Here is a 17,779-nt window from a genome sequence, read left to right on the forward strand (position 1 = left end):
ACCGGATCTCACTCTAAACCCAGGTCTCCCACCGTGGCATACCTCCAGCGTCTGGCCTTGGGTGTCTTAGCAATAGGGGACACATCTGTTGCAGGGCACCTGGAAAGGCCAGGCTGCAATGGTCATCAGAACCTGGACTGTTTTCCGTGCCCCCGCCCCAGTGCTGCCTAGAACTCCCCAGGCCTAGTCCACCCTATTGGTCTGATGCTTCTCTCTCCTCCTCTGAGCTGGGACTGCATCCCCCTAGGCCAGTGATGGGCAACCTTTGGAGCTTGGTGTGTCAGACTTCGCCAAAAAACTGAGCATAACTCGGGTAGCGTGTCACTTTGAGGAAAAAACATTATTTTGCAAATGTTTCATCCTCAGGAGCAGCAAATGTTTCATCCTCGGCATGCGGCCGCCTCAGAAATGGCTACGCGTGTCAGTGCTGACACGCGTGTCATAGGTTCGCCATCACTGCCCTAGGCAGTAGCGCTCCACCTTTAGAGTCTAGTAGAAGCCTCATTAAAATAGAGATGGTTGGGCCCTGGCAGTGTCATTGCTAAGAGTTCTCCCGTGATGCTGCTGCTGCTGATCCGGGCACCACACTGAGAACCACCTCTCCCACGGACTCAGGAGCCTGAGTAGGCTAGACTGAGGCCAGCCCCTCTTCACACGCTGGGCCTGGGGCTGCAGTTGTATTTCTGAAGAGTCATCCAAAAGAACTGCACTTGGAGCTGGTGTTCAAGCTTCACTTCCGGGCTGTGTGACCTCTCTGGGTCTCAGCCAACGGGCCGCAGTGAAGAATGAGGTGTCAGGGCAGAGCCTGCATCAGCCTGCAGCCAGCCAACACCGAAGCACGCGGAGGTGTGTGCCTCGCGTGCTCTGACCAGCTTTTGTGGGCCCATAATTGGTGATGTGCATCCATGGATGACAGGGCCAAGACACGGACAGGGCTGTCTACACCACCCTTGCCATCCAGCTTTCAAAGGTACACAAAAATCTTACTATAAACCCTCAAACTGCAAACCCCCACATCTGTGTTTTGCTTCCTGACCATCAGGGAACATCTCCACCCAATGACATCCTGCCACAGAGCAAACAAAGGCTCCCAACCACACTTCCCTCTCTCCTCCTGCCTCTGGGCCACGCCTGGTGCTTCCTCTGGTGGCCCTTCGCGAGAGGCATCACCCTCTTCCTAGAAACTCTAACAAAACTGTTCTTTCAATGCCTTTAGCTTCTTCGCGTTGTCATCAGTTACATCCACAAATTAAACGCAGGTACAATCAAGACCTGACTTCGCAGGAGAAAAGAGCAGCACCCACACCCTACCTGTTAGTTGCAAAGTTGAGGACCGAATTGTGAGCGTGGAAAACATCTCCGGAGTTGTCATGGAAATGAACAGTGAAGGTCACAGTCATTCCCAAAGGCAGGGCGGCCAGAGCCTCATTGTTCCAGGTGTGCAGGGCAGGGCTCAGGGAGACCCTCAGGTAAGACACCGGAGCCACCTTAAGGACAATAAGCAGACACGGCAACGACGGTGGGTAAACCCACCTCCCAAGAAGGAGATGCTTGCCCCTAGCTGGTCCCCATCTCAGGGAGGACTGGGGGCCCGACCAACAAGGAGCAAAGGCCTTGCTCCCCAGAGTGTCCCAACCTAGTGACAAGGTTCCCACCTCCCTACAGTGATCCAACTTAACCCACAAGAGTTAAAATCTATGACTTTGAAAAATTAGATCATTATTCACATTGCAAAGATATCCTGGACTCTGTCTGTTCTGTCCTCCGAAGCCAGGCTCTATGGCGTTTAAAGCAGAAACGCTGCCTGCTTGGGTTGTAGAGGCAGCGTTGAGTGGAGACACTGCATACCTGAAGCTGCCCCGGGGAAAGGACCGATGCGGAGAGGAGAGAATGATGGGGTTTGGGAGCGGGAGCCCAAGAACCTGAGCTCCGTAAAGACCAGTCTTGCTTCTCTAATTCCAGGTGAAATCTACCCTGAACAAAAGCTGGCTCCCCAAAGGCCTGATTCCTTTGAGAGCGTTCAGAGGAGCAGTGACTGGTACACAGCTGGTGCCATGAGCAGTCAGTCACTTCCACTCACTCAGAAACTGGGGTGCAGCTTCCCTGCCAGGCACTCACCTTGAAACAAAGAGACATTACTTAAGGAAGTAGGCCTGCGACCCAGGGAAAATCTAAACATAAAAATGGTCATGCACTTCCTCTGTCATCTAGGATTTAGAGATGGCAGTGATGAGATAAGAAATATATCACATTAAGATAAACCCCAGGGATATCCAAGGAGAAATTCTCCTAACTAAAGCGGGACCCGGGAGGCACCACGATGTGACCAGAGGACACAAACCTGAGCCAGGCCGAGGCAGGTCAGCACCCAGACTGACTCTCAACCACTGTGACCTTGCGCAACGCACTTCCACTCTGGATCCTGGTTTTCTTGCCCATAAAATGTATCACCTACTTCTCCAGGCTGCCGCCGGTGTCATGCAATGAACTGTGGGTCAGGTGCCTAGCTCATGCATTCAGTGACACTTACCATGTGCCAGGTACCGGCTGCCGATCCAGACCCTGGGGTGCCAGTTCCAGCAAATCACAGGACTGTGCTGTACCTCAGTTTCCCCAATTATGAACAAGGTCATTGCACTCTATAATATCCAAAGACCTCTGGCTTGGACAGCCAGAAGACGCTGTAGCTTCTTACCTACGACCTTTGCCCCTGGCTATTCTGAAATAAATTCTTACATATGATTTCTCAGCTGCAGGGGAACATATTCACTTTTATACCTGCAAGGGGATAAATATTACCTCCACACTACTGCTTTTATTACTCTAAAAAGGAGAATGATGGGACCCTACCTTTACTGCAACAATGATGGTCTGGTTGGCCCCAAAAGGCTCTTGGGCAGTCACTTCAATGGTAGAAGTCCCAATGGTGGACCCTGACACCAGGAAGCCTTTTTCATTAATGTGCACGATGGGAACCTTCTCGAGCCCATTCAGGACACGGTAGCTCAGAGATGCGGTGCCATCCCTTTGGAAAACAAAACAGAGCTGTCTATGTGTGGGCAGCCCGCCTCAGTCACTATCAGGAAACCTGTTTGGAAAACCAAGAGTTCCCCACTCTCCCAAGAACAGCACCTCACAGGGCCGGTCACCAGGGAAACAGACACCACAAGGGCTGGTTTTCTTTCATCAGCCACGTGGGGCATTTACTGTAAAATACTGTTTCTGAGGCAAACTGTTTTCCGTTTACTGAAATGAGGCAGCCTGGTGTAGCAGAAAGGAGGTGGGAGCTTGGAGTGGGAAGAACCCGAGGGCAGTCCGATGACGCTGCAAACAGCGGAGTGCCTCCAGGCCCATCAGTGTGAACAGGAAGCAGTGTCCTATTTCCAAGGGCGGAAACAGGGTGAAAATGAGCTACTTGCTCAGAAAATGATCTGTGAAGCCACTGACATCATAACTAGGCGAAAGACAAACCCTGCAGCATTCTGTCCCTTACACACTCATTAACGTCATAAAGAACCCTCCTGAGAGGACTTTAAACAAACTCCGCCTCTACTTTCAACCCCCTCATCAACTTCTCCTCTTAACCTGCAGAACTCCTATGCGTCCTTCAAACCCAGCTCCAGCATCTCTGTGACATGTCTTCCCTAACTCTTCACATGCAAGGCCCTTCTTTGGCTTGTGGCTTTAACATGAACCTTCATTTCATTGTAGCTCTTGTCATGCTGTCTTTTCCCCACCAGATTCCTTAAGGGCACCGTGTGTCATCCACCTCTGGTCCTGGAGCCGAGCATTTAGAAAATCTGGTTGAATGAATACCATGTGATGTGTTTCATGGAACATGTAAGTGCTCCTATGGTCCTCACTGCCCCCTATCTTGCAACAGCATTCCAATGCAAGTCATGGCTGCCAAAGGCATCCACTTGGAATGCAAGGTAGGAATTATGTTTGCAGAATGCTTTAAAAGGTGTTTCTCAAATGTTAATGTGTATGCCCATTGCCAGGAGATCCTGTTAAAGTGCAGGTCTGGGGTGGTGCCCGAGATTTGCATTTTCTTCTTTATTTCCCCCATTGATTTAAAAAAATATATTTTATTAATTTATTTCAGAGAGGAAGGGAGAGGGAGAGATAGGAACATCAATGATGAGAGAGAATCACTAATGGATTGCCTCCTGCATGCCCCCTACTGGGGATTAAGCCCACAACCTGGGCATGTGCCCTGACCAGGAATCAAACCCTGACCTCCTGGTTCATAGGTCAATGCTCAACCATGGAACCACACTGGCCGGCCCCACTGATTTTTTTTAGAGAGAGAGTTGAAGGAAGGGAGGTAGGAAGAGGAGAGAGTGAGAAAGAGAGTAAGAGAGAGAGAGAAAAAGATCAATGTGAGAGAAACATCGATTGGCTGCCTCTAGCACGTGACCCAATCTGTGCCAGGGATTGACCCTGCAATCTAGATACATGCCCTTGACTGAGAATTGAACCCACCAGGACCCGAGATTTGCATTTTTACATGATTCCAGTTGATGCCATGCAGGTTTGTGGTCTACACTCTGAGTGGCAAGTCTTGAAGATACACAGGATTTGGAAAATTTAACACTTCCAAGTTGGTGCTTTCCCCCTTTGAAGTACTGGATTTCAACAGCAAACATTAAACAGTTCTAGGCCACAAGGAGGGGAAGAGGGCCTGCAGGCCTAAGTGATGAGGAAGAACGGGGATGTCCACACAGAGAGGAGAAGCGTGAGGCCACGCCATTTTAAAGGCAATGCCAAGAAAGATGCCCAGTGTACCCGAGGCAGCCACAGCTGCTGACCACTTCGATAAACGCGTTCCTGGACCAAGCAAGCACGGATTCATGACCTTGCTAAAAACCAGCTGTGTACCTGTTCGTCTGAAGCTTTATAAATGAGTTGGGTGACATTAGTATTTGTTCTGCTTCTATTCCCGGGTTCAGCAGCATCAGCTTTTCAAATACCTAAAACAGAGGCACATTTTATTTCCTGTGATATACTGGAACCACGTCTCATATCTGCTGCTCTCTCAGCAGGGAGAGCAGAGTGGCGCACAGATGAGACACTGCTGCCAGCGAGCTCCTGTCTAGCTGGTGATGCACTGGTGAGGGCTGACCGCTAGGAGACGCCAGAGGTGGGATGAGGGAAACAGGCAGGTGCATGCTGGGCACCCAGATGGGAGCTGCGTTACAGAGCCAGGGCCATGCTCGACCTCAGTCCCCGGGGGTGTGGCTGAGCGGGGAGGGTGTACCAGGATGTATGTGCACAAGGGAACATGGCCAATGGCACTGACTCAGCCTCACTGTCAAGGACACAACAGGGAGAGGTGGGGCCTGTGGCAAGCTGGATAGCACAGAGCTGTTAAAGGGAGGACGCTCCTCATCTCCTGCTGATTTTGCCATATGGCAAATGCCTGTCTTCAGGATGAGCTGCATATGGGATTTTTATACAAAATCTTCCTATTTTTAAATGTTGGCAACAAAGAAAAAATTGTTTCAAAGCACTAAGTGAGCCAAATAAAACACATCTGTGGGCTGGATCCAGCTTCTCTAGGTTTCTGCTGCACTCAAAACTCCATCCGCCGTCAATGGGGGAAACCAAGGCAGAGAAAAACTGGAAGCTGCAATGCCCATCTTTAATCCCATGACAGGTGCTAGAACTTCATCCTATTTTAACCAAAAAGAACATGTACTCATGTGTTTATGTATCTGCATGTATCTGTGTTTCTGTGCACATAATTCTTGTCTGTATGTCTGTGTCTGTGCACATACGTGTGTTGGTATCTGTGTACAATGCTCATTGAGCCAAGCTGAGGGGGGCTGGCAAACAGGCATTTCCTTCTGCGAAAAACTACTTCTTCACCCTACTGGGGTGTGTGCCTGGGTTAGAGATGGTTCATTTCTCCTTGAAGAGGGGGCTTGAACCCATTTCTTTTCTCATAATAGTTAGGGGGTGCTTTCAGTTTTTCTTTGTAATTTAGGAGGACCCAGGGTAGCTGAGCCCCAGATCAGCAGAAGAGGGTCCTTAAAGCTAAAAATGCTCTTCAGAGTGTCAACTCTCCAGTTTGACAGAGGGGCCCAGAAGGGCAAAGGAGGCAGGAGGGTGGGCTGGAGAGATGTGGAGGCTGAGCCTGGGTGGGAGGAGGGCTGCAGGTCTGGCTCCTGAGTAGGTTGTGTACCCTCGAGGGCTGTGAGCAGATCCCCTCCCTCTGAAGTGGGGGCTCATCTGTGAAGCGATGGGCCACACCATCTCCCAGGCCACCCACAGGGCCCACCACCCACTTACTGGGAGCTAGACGGGCCGCTCACCGCCATCTCCCCACCCCCGAGGGGCCCCAGGCTCACTGTCAAGGCGGCTCTTGCCCTCAGGCCTACGGGGGTTCTGGGAAACGGGAAACATGTCTAGCGGTCAGGTCCTCTAAGTGTGTTTGTAAAATAAATTCAGACAATTATGTTAACGCCCGACGCAAGACTATTTTCCAGCCTTTTCCTCCCATGAAAGTCAGAATGACTTTCTAATTTGGGAACACATCAAGCTGTTTCAGACCCCCAGGCCTTCGCCCAAGCCGTTCCATCTGCCTGGCCCCCAGCCACTTCCCCTCCCGGAAACGCCCTTCCTCTGTGAAGCTCCCAGAGTACCCCACACTCCCTGACCCCGACCCCAGCAGACTGAGAACTGCTCAGGGCAGGGCCTGCCGTTGGCAGTGAAGGGCAGACATTACCTTCATGGCCCCTGAGGACGAGGGCACTGGGCTGGCACTCCCTCTCCCTCTCACATGGCCTTACCTGGATTTGGATCTCGTCAGAGAGTTCTTTGGCGCGGCCATGCAGCTGCCCAGCTGTGGGGTCCAGAGCCTTGACCACTACCCTCAGCCCGGTCCGGCCTCTTACCCGGCCGTGCACAGTCATGGCAAAGTTGTATTGCGACGGGAGCTGGAGTGACGCCTGGGACAGACACCAAATATGTTTTCAGGGAGAGCCCCAGGGCCCCAGCACCCCCAAAGGGCGAAGCCAGACAGAAGCCCCAGACTGTTCTCAAAGGCTGCTGCCTTCCTGCCCTGGTGAGACCTGCTGACCCCGAGCGTGCAGAATGCAGTCACCCAGGACGAGCGGAGCGCCCCATACTGAGTCACCCTGGTCATTCATAGGTGAATGCAGAGACGCTGGGTCAACCCACCACAGTCAGCATTTCCATGCACGACTTCTCAGAGCCTTTAGTGTGTGGAGGTGGTTATGAATCACCTAGAGCAGGCGTCCTCAAACTACGGCCCGCGGGCCACACGCGGGTGTTTTTGCCGTTTTGCTTTTTTACTTCAAAATAAGATATGTGCAGTGTGCATAGGAATTTGTTCATAGTTTTTTTAAAACTATAGTCCGGCCCTCCAACGGTCTGAGGGACAGTGAACTGGCCCCCTGTTTAAAAGTTTGAGGACCCCTGGTCTAGAGGGTCTCTAGGCTTGGCAGTGTTTCCCTGCAGAGCCCTCTGTTATGATGTCTGTGAAGAAGTCACTGCCCATGTACCATGGAAACTGCCTGGGGAAGTGCTGGCAATGTGGACAGGCCGCTGGCCCTACTGGGTGGCCTGGGGAAGCATGGCCCTACACTAGACGAGCTTTTGGCAGCCTCTAGGAGACTCCATCCCTGGGCCTGGCTCCTGCCCGTCACAGACCCTCCCCCCTCACTAATCACGGATAAGGCAAGAAGGACTATCCCAGAACCACTTCCCACTCGGGTCCTGTACACCCACGGCCTAACTGGGGTGGCAGCCTGGAGTCACCAGGCCTGGCACCCACTTCCTTCTCCCCACTGGCTCACTGGGCAACCCTAGGTGAGTCCCTTCCCAGGTATGAGCTCCAGTTAACACAGAGAGGTTTAAGTAAGTTATTTTCAACACTTGCCAGCTCTGAGATCTGAGGAGGGCAGAGGGCCCCCCATGGAGAGCCTTTGGGGTAGACCAGGAGAAAACCCCAGGGCTTCTAGCATCATCTCAGAAAATGGGTAGAAGTTACAGCTTAGCAACCCTGTGACATTCTAGGACTTTTCTGGCTCCCCCACAAGGCTGTAATTTTTGTTGCCCTCTGTTAGTAGGTTAGCCATAAACTTCTCTATAGTGGTTAGCAAAAACGAGCCTCAAATGAAAAGGGCTGCGCACAGTCCTTGAGCACTATGAGAAGGATCGCTGGGAGACCATATTCCCAGACAAAGGACTGGGTCGAGGACACACATGGGGAGAGAGAGTGGTGGCAGTGTTTGGGAGGTGTCTCGATGAGCCTCAAGACAGAGAGCAGAAAACGGCTAGGACTGGCCTCGTATGAAGGTGCAGACCTTGTGTGCAGAGCTGGGAAGAACCCTCCCCGCCCAAAGTCTGGCCTGGGATGGAGCGGAGGCTCTGGGCCGGTGCTTACCTCGTGGTGCCGCCCCCGGATGTCCAGGATGTCCCTCTTGGTGACCGACCAGTGGAAGGTCAGGCCTGGCACAGCATTACCAAAGGAGAAAGGGTTCTGGCTGTTGGTGATTCCAGTGACGTAAACAGGCATCTGTGGGGAAATACCAGGCCTGTGACCAGCAGAGTCCCACTGCCAGGAGCACCCCCGGAATCCCTGGGCACTGCCCATCTGCCTCTCCACTGCCCAGGGACGTTTGTGTCTCCTTTGTGCAACGTGAACTGTGTCGACTCTGCCCTCACCAGAGAGGGGGGTGCACCGGTTAGGAAGGTGTGATAGAAAGGCACCCCGCCCCATCCTTTTGGAGCTGTGGGCTGTATTCACCTTAGCTGAGAGACTCCATGTCTGAAATGACCCCTAGACCTCTCAGGACCGGCAGTCCCCAGCAGCCAGCTCACCCTGTCCGGAGTCCCTGCCTGTGCTCTCCTCTCTTCATCTTGTAGGGCCCCTGCTCCTAGCAGTGGCTCCCCGAAGCTCATCCCGAACCAGAACTCAGAGCCCCAAACCTTCCAGAGGCTGCTCAGACAGCACAGAGAGGAGGGGCTGGAGAGGGGCCACCTTACCTGGGTCCATGTCCTCATCCGAGTGATGGGGGCTCGGATCCTCACTGCCTGCAGGAGCTGCACCTCCACCTCCACGAGATCCTGGAGAAAGAGTTTTGGGGCTCAGCTAGGCTGAGGGTGGGACTGTGCTAGCACCAGTGGGTTTGGGAAGGGACCCCTCTAAGGGAGGAGGCTTCCACGAGGCCCGCTCAGAAGGCATCCACAGGATGTCTAGCTCAATGCTTCTCTTCCAGAGGTGACTTAGCTTTGTGGGTGGCTCACCTCACACGGACCTGGTCACTGCCTCTCCCACTCCCTGGGGGAGAGCCGGGTCCGAGCCTGGCTCTCTGAGCCTACAGATCTGTCGGATCCAGGTGCTCCAGCTGAGCACTGCAGAGACTTGGGGGCAGTGACTGGGGACTGTTCTCTAGGCTGGGAAGCCCTCACAGTACAGGTCTCCAGACCCTCCCAACTCCCAACCCCAAATCCAGCCTGTTGCTCTCTCTGACTGAGCACAGTAGATGGACAAATGGAGGAGCCAGGCAGAGTCTGATAAGAGAAGATTTTACACCCTCCTTCATTCTGAACTTGATTGGCTTCTTCATAGTACTGCTGACTCATGGTGAGTATTGCTAATAGGACCCTTAAGCCCTCGCACTGAGCCCATCTCCTGTATCTTGTGATCTGGGCTAATGCCTGGCACATAGTTGGTCCTCAATAAGCCCTTATTCCCTTCCTTTCCTTTATCTTTCTCATTACTCGGTCTCCTCCTGCCAGTCCTCATCCACCCCTTGACCCTGGGTGCTGATTCTCGGATAGAGGGAACTGGAAGCTTCGGACCAGAATCACAATCCCCTCGGGGACACACACGGACCTCGGGCTGAGCTCGCACCTGCCTGGGCTCGTTTAGCCTCTCCCTCTGTCAAGGGGCGTTAGGGTCTTCTCCCAGCAGCCCCTCGCCCCCAACCGGCCAGATGGGAGACACATAAAGAGGGGTGGCCCAGCAAGGTTAGACCATAATGAGCAGAGACAGCCAGGAGGGAAATGCATGGCTGCGTGTCCCTTTGGCCAAATTTCCAGTCAGCTGCCATTTCTGCCACCTGGGGCCCCAAGAGGGGAAAAGTAAGCCAGTTTCTATGGCTACAATACTCCCTCCAGAGAGCAAACAAGGGCAGAGCCTCCTTGTTCCTTAATCTATTCTCCAAGACCCCTGTCTGAACCACGATGTGCACAAGGGAGACTACAATCCCGACACTTTCTGGTATTTAGCACACTGATGGGCAGAACCAGTGTCCACCTCCACAGTTCAAAGGACTGCACAGTTTACCTGGGGTACATGGAAGACACTGAAACTGCTGGAGAAAGGAGTGAATCAATGGACTCCACGTCAGCTCAGAGTCAGCCTGGGGGGCGGAGGGCCAGCAGCCTCCCTCCCCGGGCGGCACGTGCCCCAGCTCCTTTCTTCCAGGGCCCCAGTTCCGGACAAAGAACAGGGTGACTGGGCTTTGAAACATTACACTAAACAAAATGCTCTCCTCAAGCCCCGATTTCCACCACAGACATAAGCATGAGGCAGGCTCCCGAGATGCTCTGAGGTCACTGCAGGCCAAGGTATTAGGGAGAGTCCAAGCGAGCTGAGCCCTTCTCAGGAGGTGGCAATGATCTCCCATCTCCTTTCCAGGGGCCCAAAGAGGTACCCACCCCCTGGAAAGAAGGGAAATCATCAGATTTGGGGACACCAACTTCCATGTGTTTGGAGTCAGTCCCACCGACACGGAGCAGGGGGGCTCTCCCAAGGAGAGACCTTCCCTCGCGAGGCTTTCCAGCACATGTTGACCCAGAAAAGCAGCCAGGAAATGCCCCCACTCAGCAAAGAGGCTTGGAAGACAACCTCTAGTGGAGCCAAAGGTATTAGCAGATGATTCTGGTTTTGTTTCTCCTGGAAATACAAATCCAGGCCCGAAATACTGTTGTGTCCAATTCTTTATGCTTCTAAGCCAAGCCAGTGCACACCTGTGAAAACTCACGCTGTAATCCACAACGTGTGACGGAGCCGACAGCACCCCTTCTCTTCCCTCGGAACATCCCAGCCCTGCTTGAACTGAGGGAACGAAGGGTCTGAGACCTCTGCTGTCGGCAGGCCCAGGTCAGCCCTAGAACTGCTGCGTAGTAACTGGGGCCTCTAGCAGGTTCCCTAGCCCTAGAAACAGGGAGGGGCACAGCTGCCAGGGTGCTGCGGGCTAAAGTGGGGGTGTACAGTGCTCTGGGAAGTCTGTCTCCACAGCCGGCACCATCCCCAGGGCAGGGGCTGGAGACGCTGTCCCTTAAAAAGAAGTTAGGACTCAGTCTGGAGAAGGATCCAGGTGCCCCGAGTTGGCAGGGCTGACTCAGGTGACAGACAGGGATTGCAGCCTCAGAAGCAGAAGCAAGATCCTCAGAGAGGGACGGTCCTTGGGAGCAGAGCCCAAACCCAGTACACAGGGCTGCCTCCCCTTCACAGATGACCACCCTGCAGCTGCTAGGGGGCAGTATGCCCCATCTCGAGAGGGCGGACTCAGAAAGCACCCGTCTCTGAAGGAGCCCAGGCCTGTCACCTGAGACACGACGACGAGCTTTCCGGTCTCAGCATCCACGGCCTGGACGACCCCGGACACGGTGCCGTTGCCAACGGTGAGTGCCCGCACCAGCCCAGCGCGGTTCACCACTGCCAGGCTCTCGTTGCTGATGGAGAAGAGGATGTTGGACTGAGGCTGGGGGCCTCCCTCAGAGGTGATCTGGAGTGGGGAGAAACAGCAGTGCCGTCAACCCCTGTGCCCCTAGCAGCCACGCCTTGTATTCAGAGGATGAGAGTGCTAACATCCCAGAGCATTCCGTCTCAGCCTGTCGGTGCCCATGGCAGGTGGGCACACCTGGAGCCAGGGCAGGGTGTGCGGCTACTGCCTGTTGGTACTTGGCCGTGGATGTGGGTGGCACAAGGATGTGGCCTTTGGCCCGTACCTGCATCATGGCCCCAATAATCAGCGTCATCCTCCTGGGTATCAGCCTAAATGGGGGAAAGACCTGGGTGTGGAGACAAAAGAGAAAGAGGGGACCGTTGCATTCCAAGCTCATGCTGTTGGGCAAAATTCACTCTTACCATTTTCAGGGAGAAGGGAACATGGTGCGTGGACATCACTCCTCTGTGAAGGGCTACCCGGGAGAGCCTTGGAGTCCTGTGCCAACTCTGGGGGAGCCTGAGTAGCTCCCACAGGCTCTCATCCCACCCACGGGCCCAAGACTCTGTGTTTGGGGGCGTGTCCTACTGCTTGTGAAGGTCTCCTGGGAACCATTAGAGATGCACTTTCCAGCCCAGACTTGTAGGATCAGGTGGGTCCTGTGATCTGGGAGACTCGGTGCATGTCAGTTTCAAATTCACTGCCTTTCAGATTTCCCCAATTCATCTTTGGAAATTTGCCTTCCCCAAATTTCTCGAAATTCCTACTGACAAATTACCTCTACCTCAATGCCCTCAAAACTTCTCAGAAAGCGGGCCCAAGGGGTAGTGAGGAGGATGCCCATCTCTGCAGCAAGGCAAAGCCCCACATCTCCCTCTTGTTCCCCAACCCCCACCTGGCAAGAGGTGCGCAAAAAAGCCAGTCGGCTGAGAGGCTGCTCTGTGTGTGAGGATTAGTCTCGGGGCCGAGCTTTTCACAGGCAGAAATGAACTCCATTCCACCAGGAGAAAGGTGCACTTCCATGTGGAGGCACAGACACGGGCTGCTTAACATACAGCGCACAAGCCCACGTGTGGCCGAGACCCTTGGAAGATGCCAGCAGGAGCCAAGAAGTCTAGTGCTGCTGCTGCAGAATAAAGTTGGACAGGACTTCTTGGTCACGGCTGCCCAGGTCCCTGGTGACTGTGGGGGTCCGGTCAAAAGCCAACACCACATGACAGCCCAAGTCACTTGCTGAGAGATGATGCTGGGGGGACCTCAGAGCTCCCCTATCCAGTAGTTGCTTGCTCCGGGTGCTCCCATCCCGAAAGCTTGCCCCTTCTAAGGGTCCCGTCTAACATTCAGACTGACTGCCAAGAGGAGCACCCACCCAGCTGTCCGCAGCTTCTGCCTGGCACTACAGCAGCTTAGAGTGCCCTGCCGTTACCCTGCTGGGTGGTAAGATGCTTCCTTTCTCTGAGCCACATCAATGCCCCCATGTCCTCGAGGGAGATTAAAGTAGCTCAGCCCTTCCTCTGGAGCTGCTCCCAGCTCCCCGAGGCTGGTAATCAAGGCACACTGGAGGGCAGAGATGCTAAAATGGCCTCTCACAAAAAGGCCGGCCTCCCCTCTCCACCCGTGTGCCCACTAGGGGCTGGGCTGACCCCACGTGGCATGAAGAGGAATAACTTTACCTCAATCTGTTGTGGGGCTGAGCTGATTCTCTGTCCGGCTTTATCGGTCACAACTGCAGTGAGACTGGTCTGGCCAATGGCCACCCCATGGACGTGGAACGTGGCAGTGTAGTTGTCAAGGGCCTCGTCAAGGGAGCTGGAACAGAGGGAAGGGCTGGGACTTCTCCCCCAGGCTGACCTGTCAGTACCGTCCCTGAGATGCTTTGTCCTGACCCCTGGGGAACTCACACCAACGTGACGATCTGAGAGGCTGCCTGGAGCTTCAGGTCCATGAAAGCAAAGTATTTGGCCAGGAAAGGCTTCTTGTGCAAGTCCAGCACACGGACATAGGCCTTGACTGTCTTCCCAATCTCCACCTGTATCACAGGGACAGATTCAGGGGGCTTGGAATGACCAACTCCACACCTACAGCAACCTACAACCTTCTGAGAAACGTCACCAACCTCAAACCCACAGACCTGGAAATTAGGGACAGGTCACCTGGATTGACCTCCAGACTATTGGCCAATCAACAAATGAAAATCAATGGAATAACTGCTGTATACAAGGACCCTTGGAGATACTTAGATGCATAAATTACACTCCCCACTCTTAAAGAACTAACCATCAAGTTAGATAAGGCGCAGCTTAGAATGGCAGCCCATGTACAGTAGGAGTTCAATAAGTGCACAATGACTGAATATCTCACACCTGGCAGCATATAACACACACAGTAAGAACTTTAGGAAATGGGAGTCAGAAATGCTAAGTGAAATCTGGTCAGCAAATCACCAGTGACAATGAGACCATAGGAGGAATATTTGAGGCTGTGGAAGAGAACATTGGCTTTTTAAGTTGTCTAAGCTGCTCAAACACTTCCCTTTTAATTAACCATTCTCTCCACTCAGAAAAATAGGAAACAACAGTAACTCTCTGTAAATCTAGCTACAGTTACTTTAGGTATTTGGAGGATAAACATTTCCTATTTACATTAAAGAAAAGCCTAGATCTATTATGTATTTACTTTGCAAAAGACTTGGCATTAGTGAGCTTCATTCAATTGCCAATGAAATTCCTGAGAATCCAAAAGCTACATAGTGGGGAGGAAATTTCATGTTCCACAGGTGTGCACCCAGCTGGCTATGACCTGCGTCAGCTGCAAGACAGGAATCCCTGATCAAGGCTGATGTGGAGACAAGTCCAAGGGGGATTTGCAGCCAAGCTTTATTGCTATCAACTGGGCCGAAGAAGTACAACCTCAGAGCTTATTCTGCACTATGTACACAGAACAGCAGAGATGAGAGATAGCAGTACAAGCTCACAGCAACCCAGGAGGGACACAGAAACCAGTAGAAAAAGCAAAGAACATGAGAAAAACATCTCCCCTGGCCACAGCATCACCTGGTTTCTGTGAGTCAGTAGAGAAGGGGCACATCAGAAGCTGGCACTGACCTTGTCTACCACTCGGACGTACAGCTCCTGAATGTCCGAGACATAAACATCCGCCTTCGCTGGGGCTGGGAAGGTGAGGCACAAGTCGTGGATCATGATGGTTGACATGCCCGGGAACAAAGGGTGTACCTGTAGGGTCAGAGGCGGGCTCAGATACAGCTTTCCACAGCAGCAGGCTCTCCCCATGGAACACCATCTCACAGAGACTTCTGGGACAGGGTTGGAAGTAATTAACAGAGAAAATCCTAACTCAAATGTTGCCCTTCCCACTCCTTATCATGAGCTCCCACTGCCAGCCAGGGGATGGGCTTGAAGTGTAAAATATTAGTGCTGGGATATTATCTCCGAGAGCATTTATTTCCTTTGTACATTTTATAAAGAAGAAAATGGAAGTTGCAACTTGGAGGCAGAATGAGGATTAAAACCTAGGATTCCATATTCCCTGTCCAGGAAACCTGCACCTTCAGCTAGAGAAAAGCAAAGGGACTGGAAGGGCACAAGACAGCTTCTCACTCAGACGTCTCAGCCTGAACTCAGAGTCAGAACCTGGGAACAAACCCTGGAGGCCTCCATGTAAGTGTGAGCTCTTAGACTCTCATTTATCTCTATTCATTTCTACCACAGCTCCGTTTGATTCAGAGACCTCATAAAATGTACTGACTGAATGAACACACTGAGTTACCGTTTTCCAGTCTTTCAGTGCCTGCCAAAGATGCCCCTTCTTAAACCTTCTATCTCTACCCACTTCCATGGATCCCACCTCAAAAGAACCTCTCCCCAAACTACACCCTCATCACTCTCTCATGCTGCAGATGGATTTGCAGCAACTTGTCATATTGCTTAGGTGCATATCTCAGCTGGGTGGTCTGGGAGGCTGGAAAGGTGGAGGTAAGTTCTGGAGCCAGTGGGTGAGCCCAGTGGGCTGCCTGCCATCTCTGTCTGCCCTGGCTCTGTGGCCTTCACTTTGTTGTGTTACATTCATCGGGGGTAACATGTACACTGACAGAGTTAGTGTTTGTGAAGCTAGAATTTCAATATCAAGAACCTGTGGGGGAAAAAAATAAGGTTTCAGACCCTAAGGAGACAACCAAATATGATTATATCACATCTAGGTTAAAACCCTTCAAGGTCTGCCCAGAGAGTGAGTCCAAATTCTTAACCCATCCTGTAAGAACCTGACACAATCTGGCCCCTGCCCATGGCTCTAATTTCACTGAAAACCAGTCCCCCAGCACAACCACACTGTAGCCACACTGTTCTCTCTGTGCCTCAGAACTGGCCAGCACCTGCCTGATGGCCTCAGGTCTGCACTGTCTTTCCTAAATAAAGATTTGGGATTCTTTTCCCACATCTTCACCTGCTGGCCACACTCATGTTTCAAGTCCCTATTTAAGTATCCTTTCAGGAAAGTCCTCACTGACCCCGGACTGGCCAAGTTCCTGTCACCTCTGCTCATTTCCAGTGCAGTTATACCTTCTGTCATTCAGTCTTGGTGTAGACCCTTGTTTGTGTCAGCCTGTTCCAGGCTGCCTTATCCCCTACTGTATGCTCAGGACTGAGCCTAACATGTAGTACAGACTATCACCCAACAAACTTGTCTTCATTAGATCAAGTTCCATGGGCACAGTTAGCTGAGCCACTCAGTTACATAAAGAAACTGGATGCTCAGCCTGCTTGCTTAGTTTTACGTTTAGCTTGAAGACTTGGGAATTCTGGGGGGAGGGGTCTGCAAACACATGTACCCTCACCTATTTGGGAAGGGCTGTTTCTAGTCCAACACCTTCAATGTACACACGGGGAAACGGAGGCTCACACAGGATGAGAGCACAGCCCTGAAGGGGCAGCGCTGTGAGGGAATGCAGGCACCTAAGCTCCCAATGCAGGGCTCCATCCACCACACTCTGCCACTCCCAGAGCTGATCCTGACCTCATTAGTCAAAAACAGCAGTTTGGGTCCCCACCACAGACACCACCCCATACTACTCAGTGAGGCAAAATCCAGTGGGACCCCAAACGCTGCAGCTGACACCTGCAGGACCAGCTCCATGGGGAAGGAAGTGCAGCTCAAAACAGGGTCAAATACAGTGTGAGACTCAAGACAGATCCAGCCTCTGGGCTAAGAAGTCCCTGACCACTGGAGTACAAGAGGATTCAACTTCTTGGACCTCAATCAGGTTGCCTAGGACCAGAAAAGGACAGTGACTCACATTCACCTGCACTTGAGCCGCTACCATGAGGCACAGGATAGACACATCGAGGGACCAGGTTCAACAACATCAGAGCAAAATCCAGCGAGCCCCACAAATAGCAGACCCAAAACACCTGTATAACAGCTGGCACAATGACATTGAGGATGAAGCTCACTGGCATCAAATCAGAGGAGAGATCCCTCCCACAAAAGGGACATCAACAATCAAGTCCCAATTACAACAGGAGAGCACAAACAGCACACATAAGGATCATTCCTAGAGTATCCAGCTCAGGTGAACAAAGGGTCTACGCAACTGGATCCCTTAAGACACTTTCTATATAAGGCCATTCCACAAAGACTGGGAGGGAGGCATAGCAGTTCTATCTCATATATAGAAGCAAATACAAGCAGACAAGTAAATGGGGAGACAAAGAAACAACCTTCAAATGAGAAAAAAGGAATATCCAGAAAAAGATCTAAATGAGATGGAGGCAAACAACCTATCAGACATAGAGTTCAAAGCAATGGTTATAAATATGCTTAAGACCGGCATGGCTCAGTGGTTGATCGTTGACCTAGGAACCAGGAGGTCACAGTTCGATTCACGGTCAGGGCACATATCCGGGTTGTGGGCTCAATCCCCAGTGTGGGACATGCAGGATGAAGCCAATCAATGATTTTTCTCTCATCATTGATGTTTCTATCCTCTCTCCCTTTCCCTTCCTCTCTGAAATCAATAAAAAGATATTTTTAAAAAATATGCTTAAGGCCCTAAC

The 17,779-nt window shown here is 52.2% G+C and overlaps 1 protein-coding gene across 1 annotated transcript in view; it reads right to left on the reverse strand.

Moving 5' to 3' along the window:
• Nucleotides 1–17,779, reverse strand: part of NUP210 (nucleoporin 210) — a 129,039-nt gene that overhangs the window by 13,804 nt on the left and 97,456 nt on the right. Inside the window, exons 21-31 of the mRNA XM_054721607.1 lie at nt 14,813–14,941; nt 13,610–13,737; nt 13,382–13,517; nt 11,992–12,054; nt 11,589–11,768; nt 9,016–9,096; nt 8,414–8,545; nt 6,795–6,953; nt 4,882–4,973; nt 2,851–3,025; nt 1,312–1,487 (exon numbers count right to left, since the gene is read on the reverse strand). Coding sequence (XP_054577582.1) covers nt 1,312–1,487; nt 2,851–3,025; nt 4,882–4,973; nt 6,795–6,953; nt 8,414–8,545; nt 9,016–9,096; nt 11,589–11,768; nt 11,992–12,054; nt 13,382–13,517; nt 13,610–13,737; nt 14,813–14,941 — 1,451 coding nt within the window. The remainder of the gene's footprint in view (nt 1–1,311; nt 1,488–2,850; nt 3,026–4,881; nt 4,974–6,794; nt 6,954–8,413; nt 8,546–9,015; nt 9,097–11,588; nt 11,769–11,991; nt 12,055–13,381; nt 13,518–13,609; nt 13,738–14,812; nt 14,942–17,779) is intronic.

This window comes from Eptesicus fuscus, chromosome 9 (assembly GCF_027574615.1).
Source record: "Eptesicus fuscus isolate TK198812 chromosome 9, DD_ASM_mEF_20220401, whole genome shotgun sequence".
NCBI lineage: Eukaryota > Metazoa > Chordata > Mammalia > Chiroptera > Vespertilionidae > Eptesicus > Eptesicus fuscus.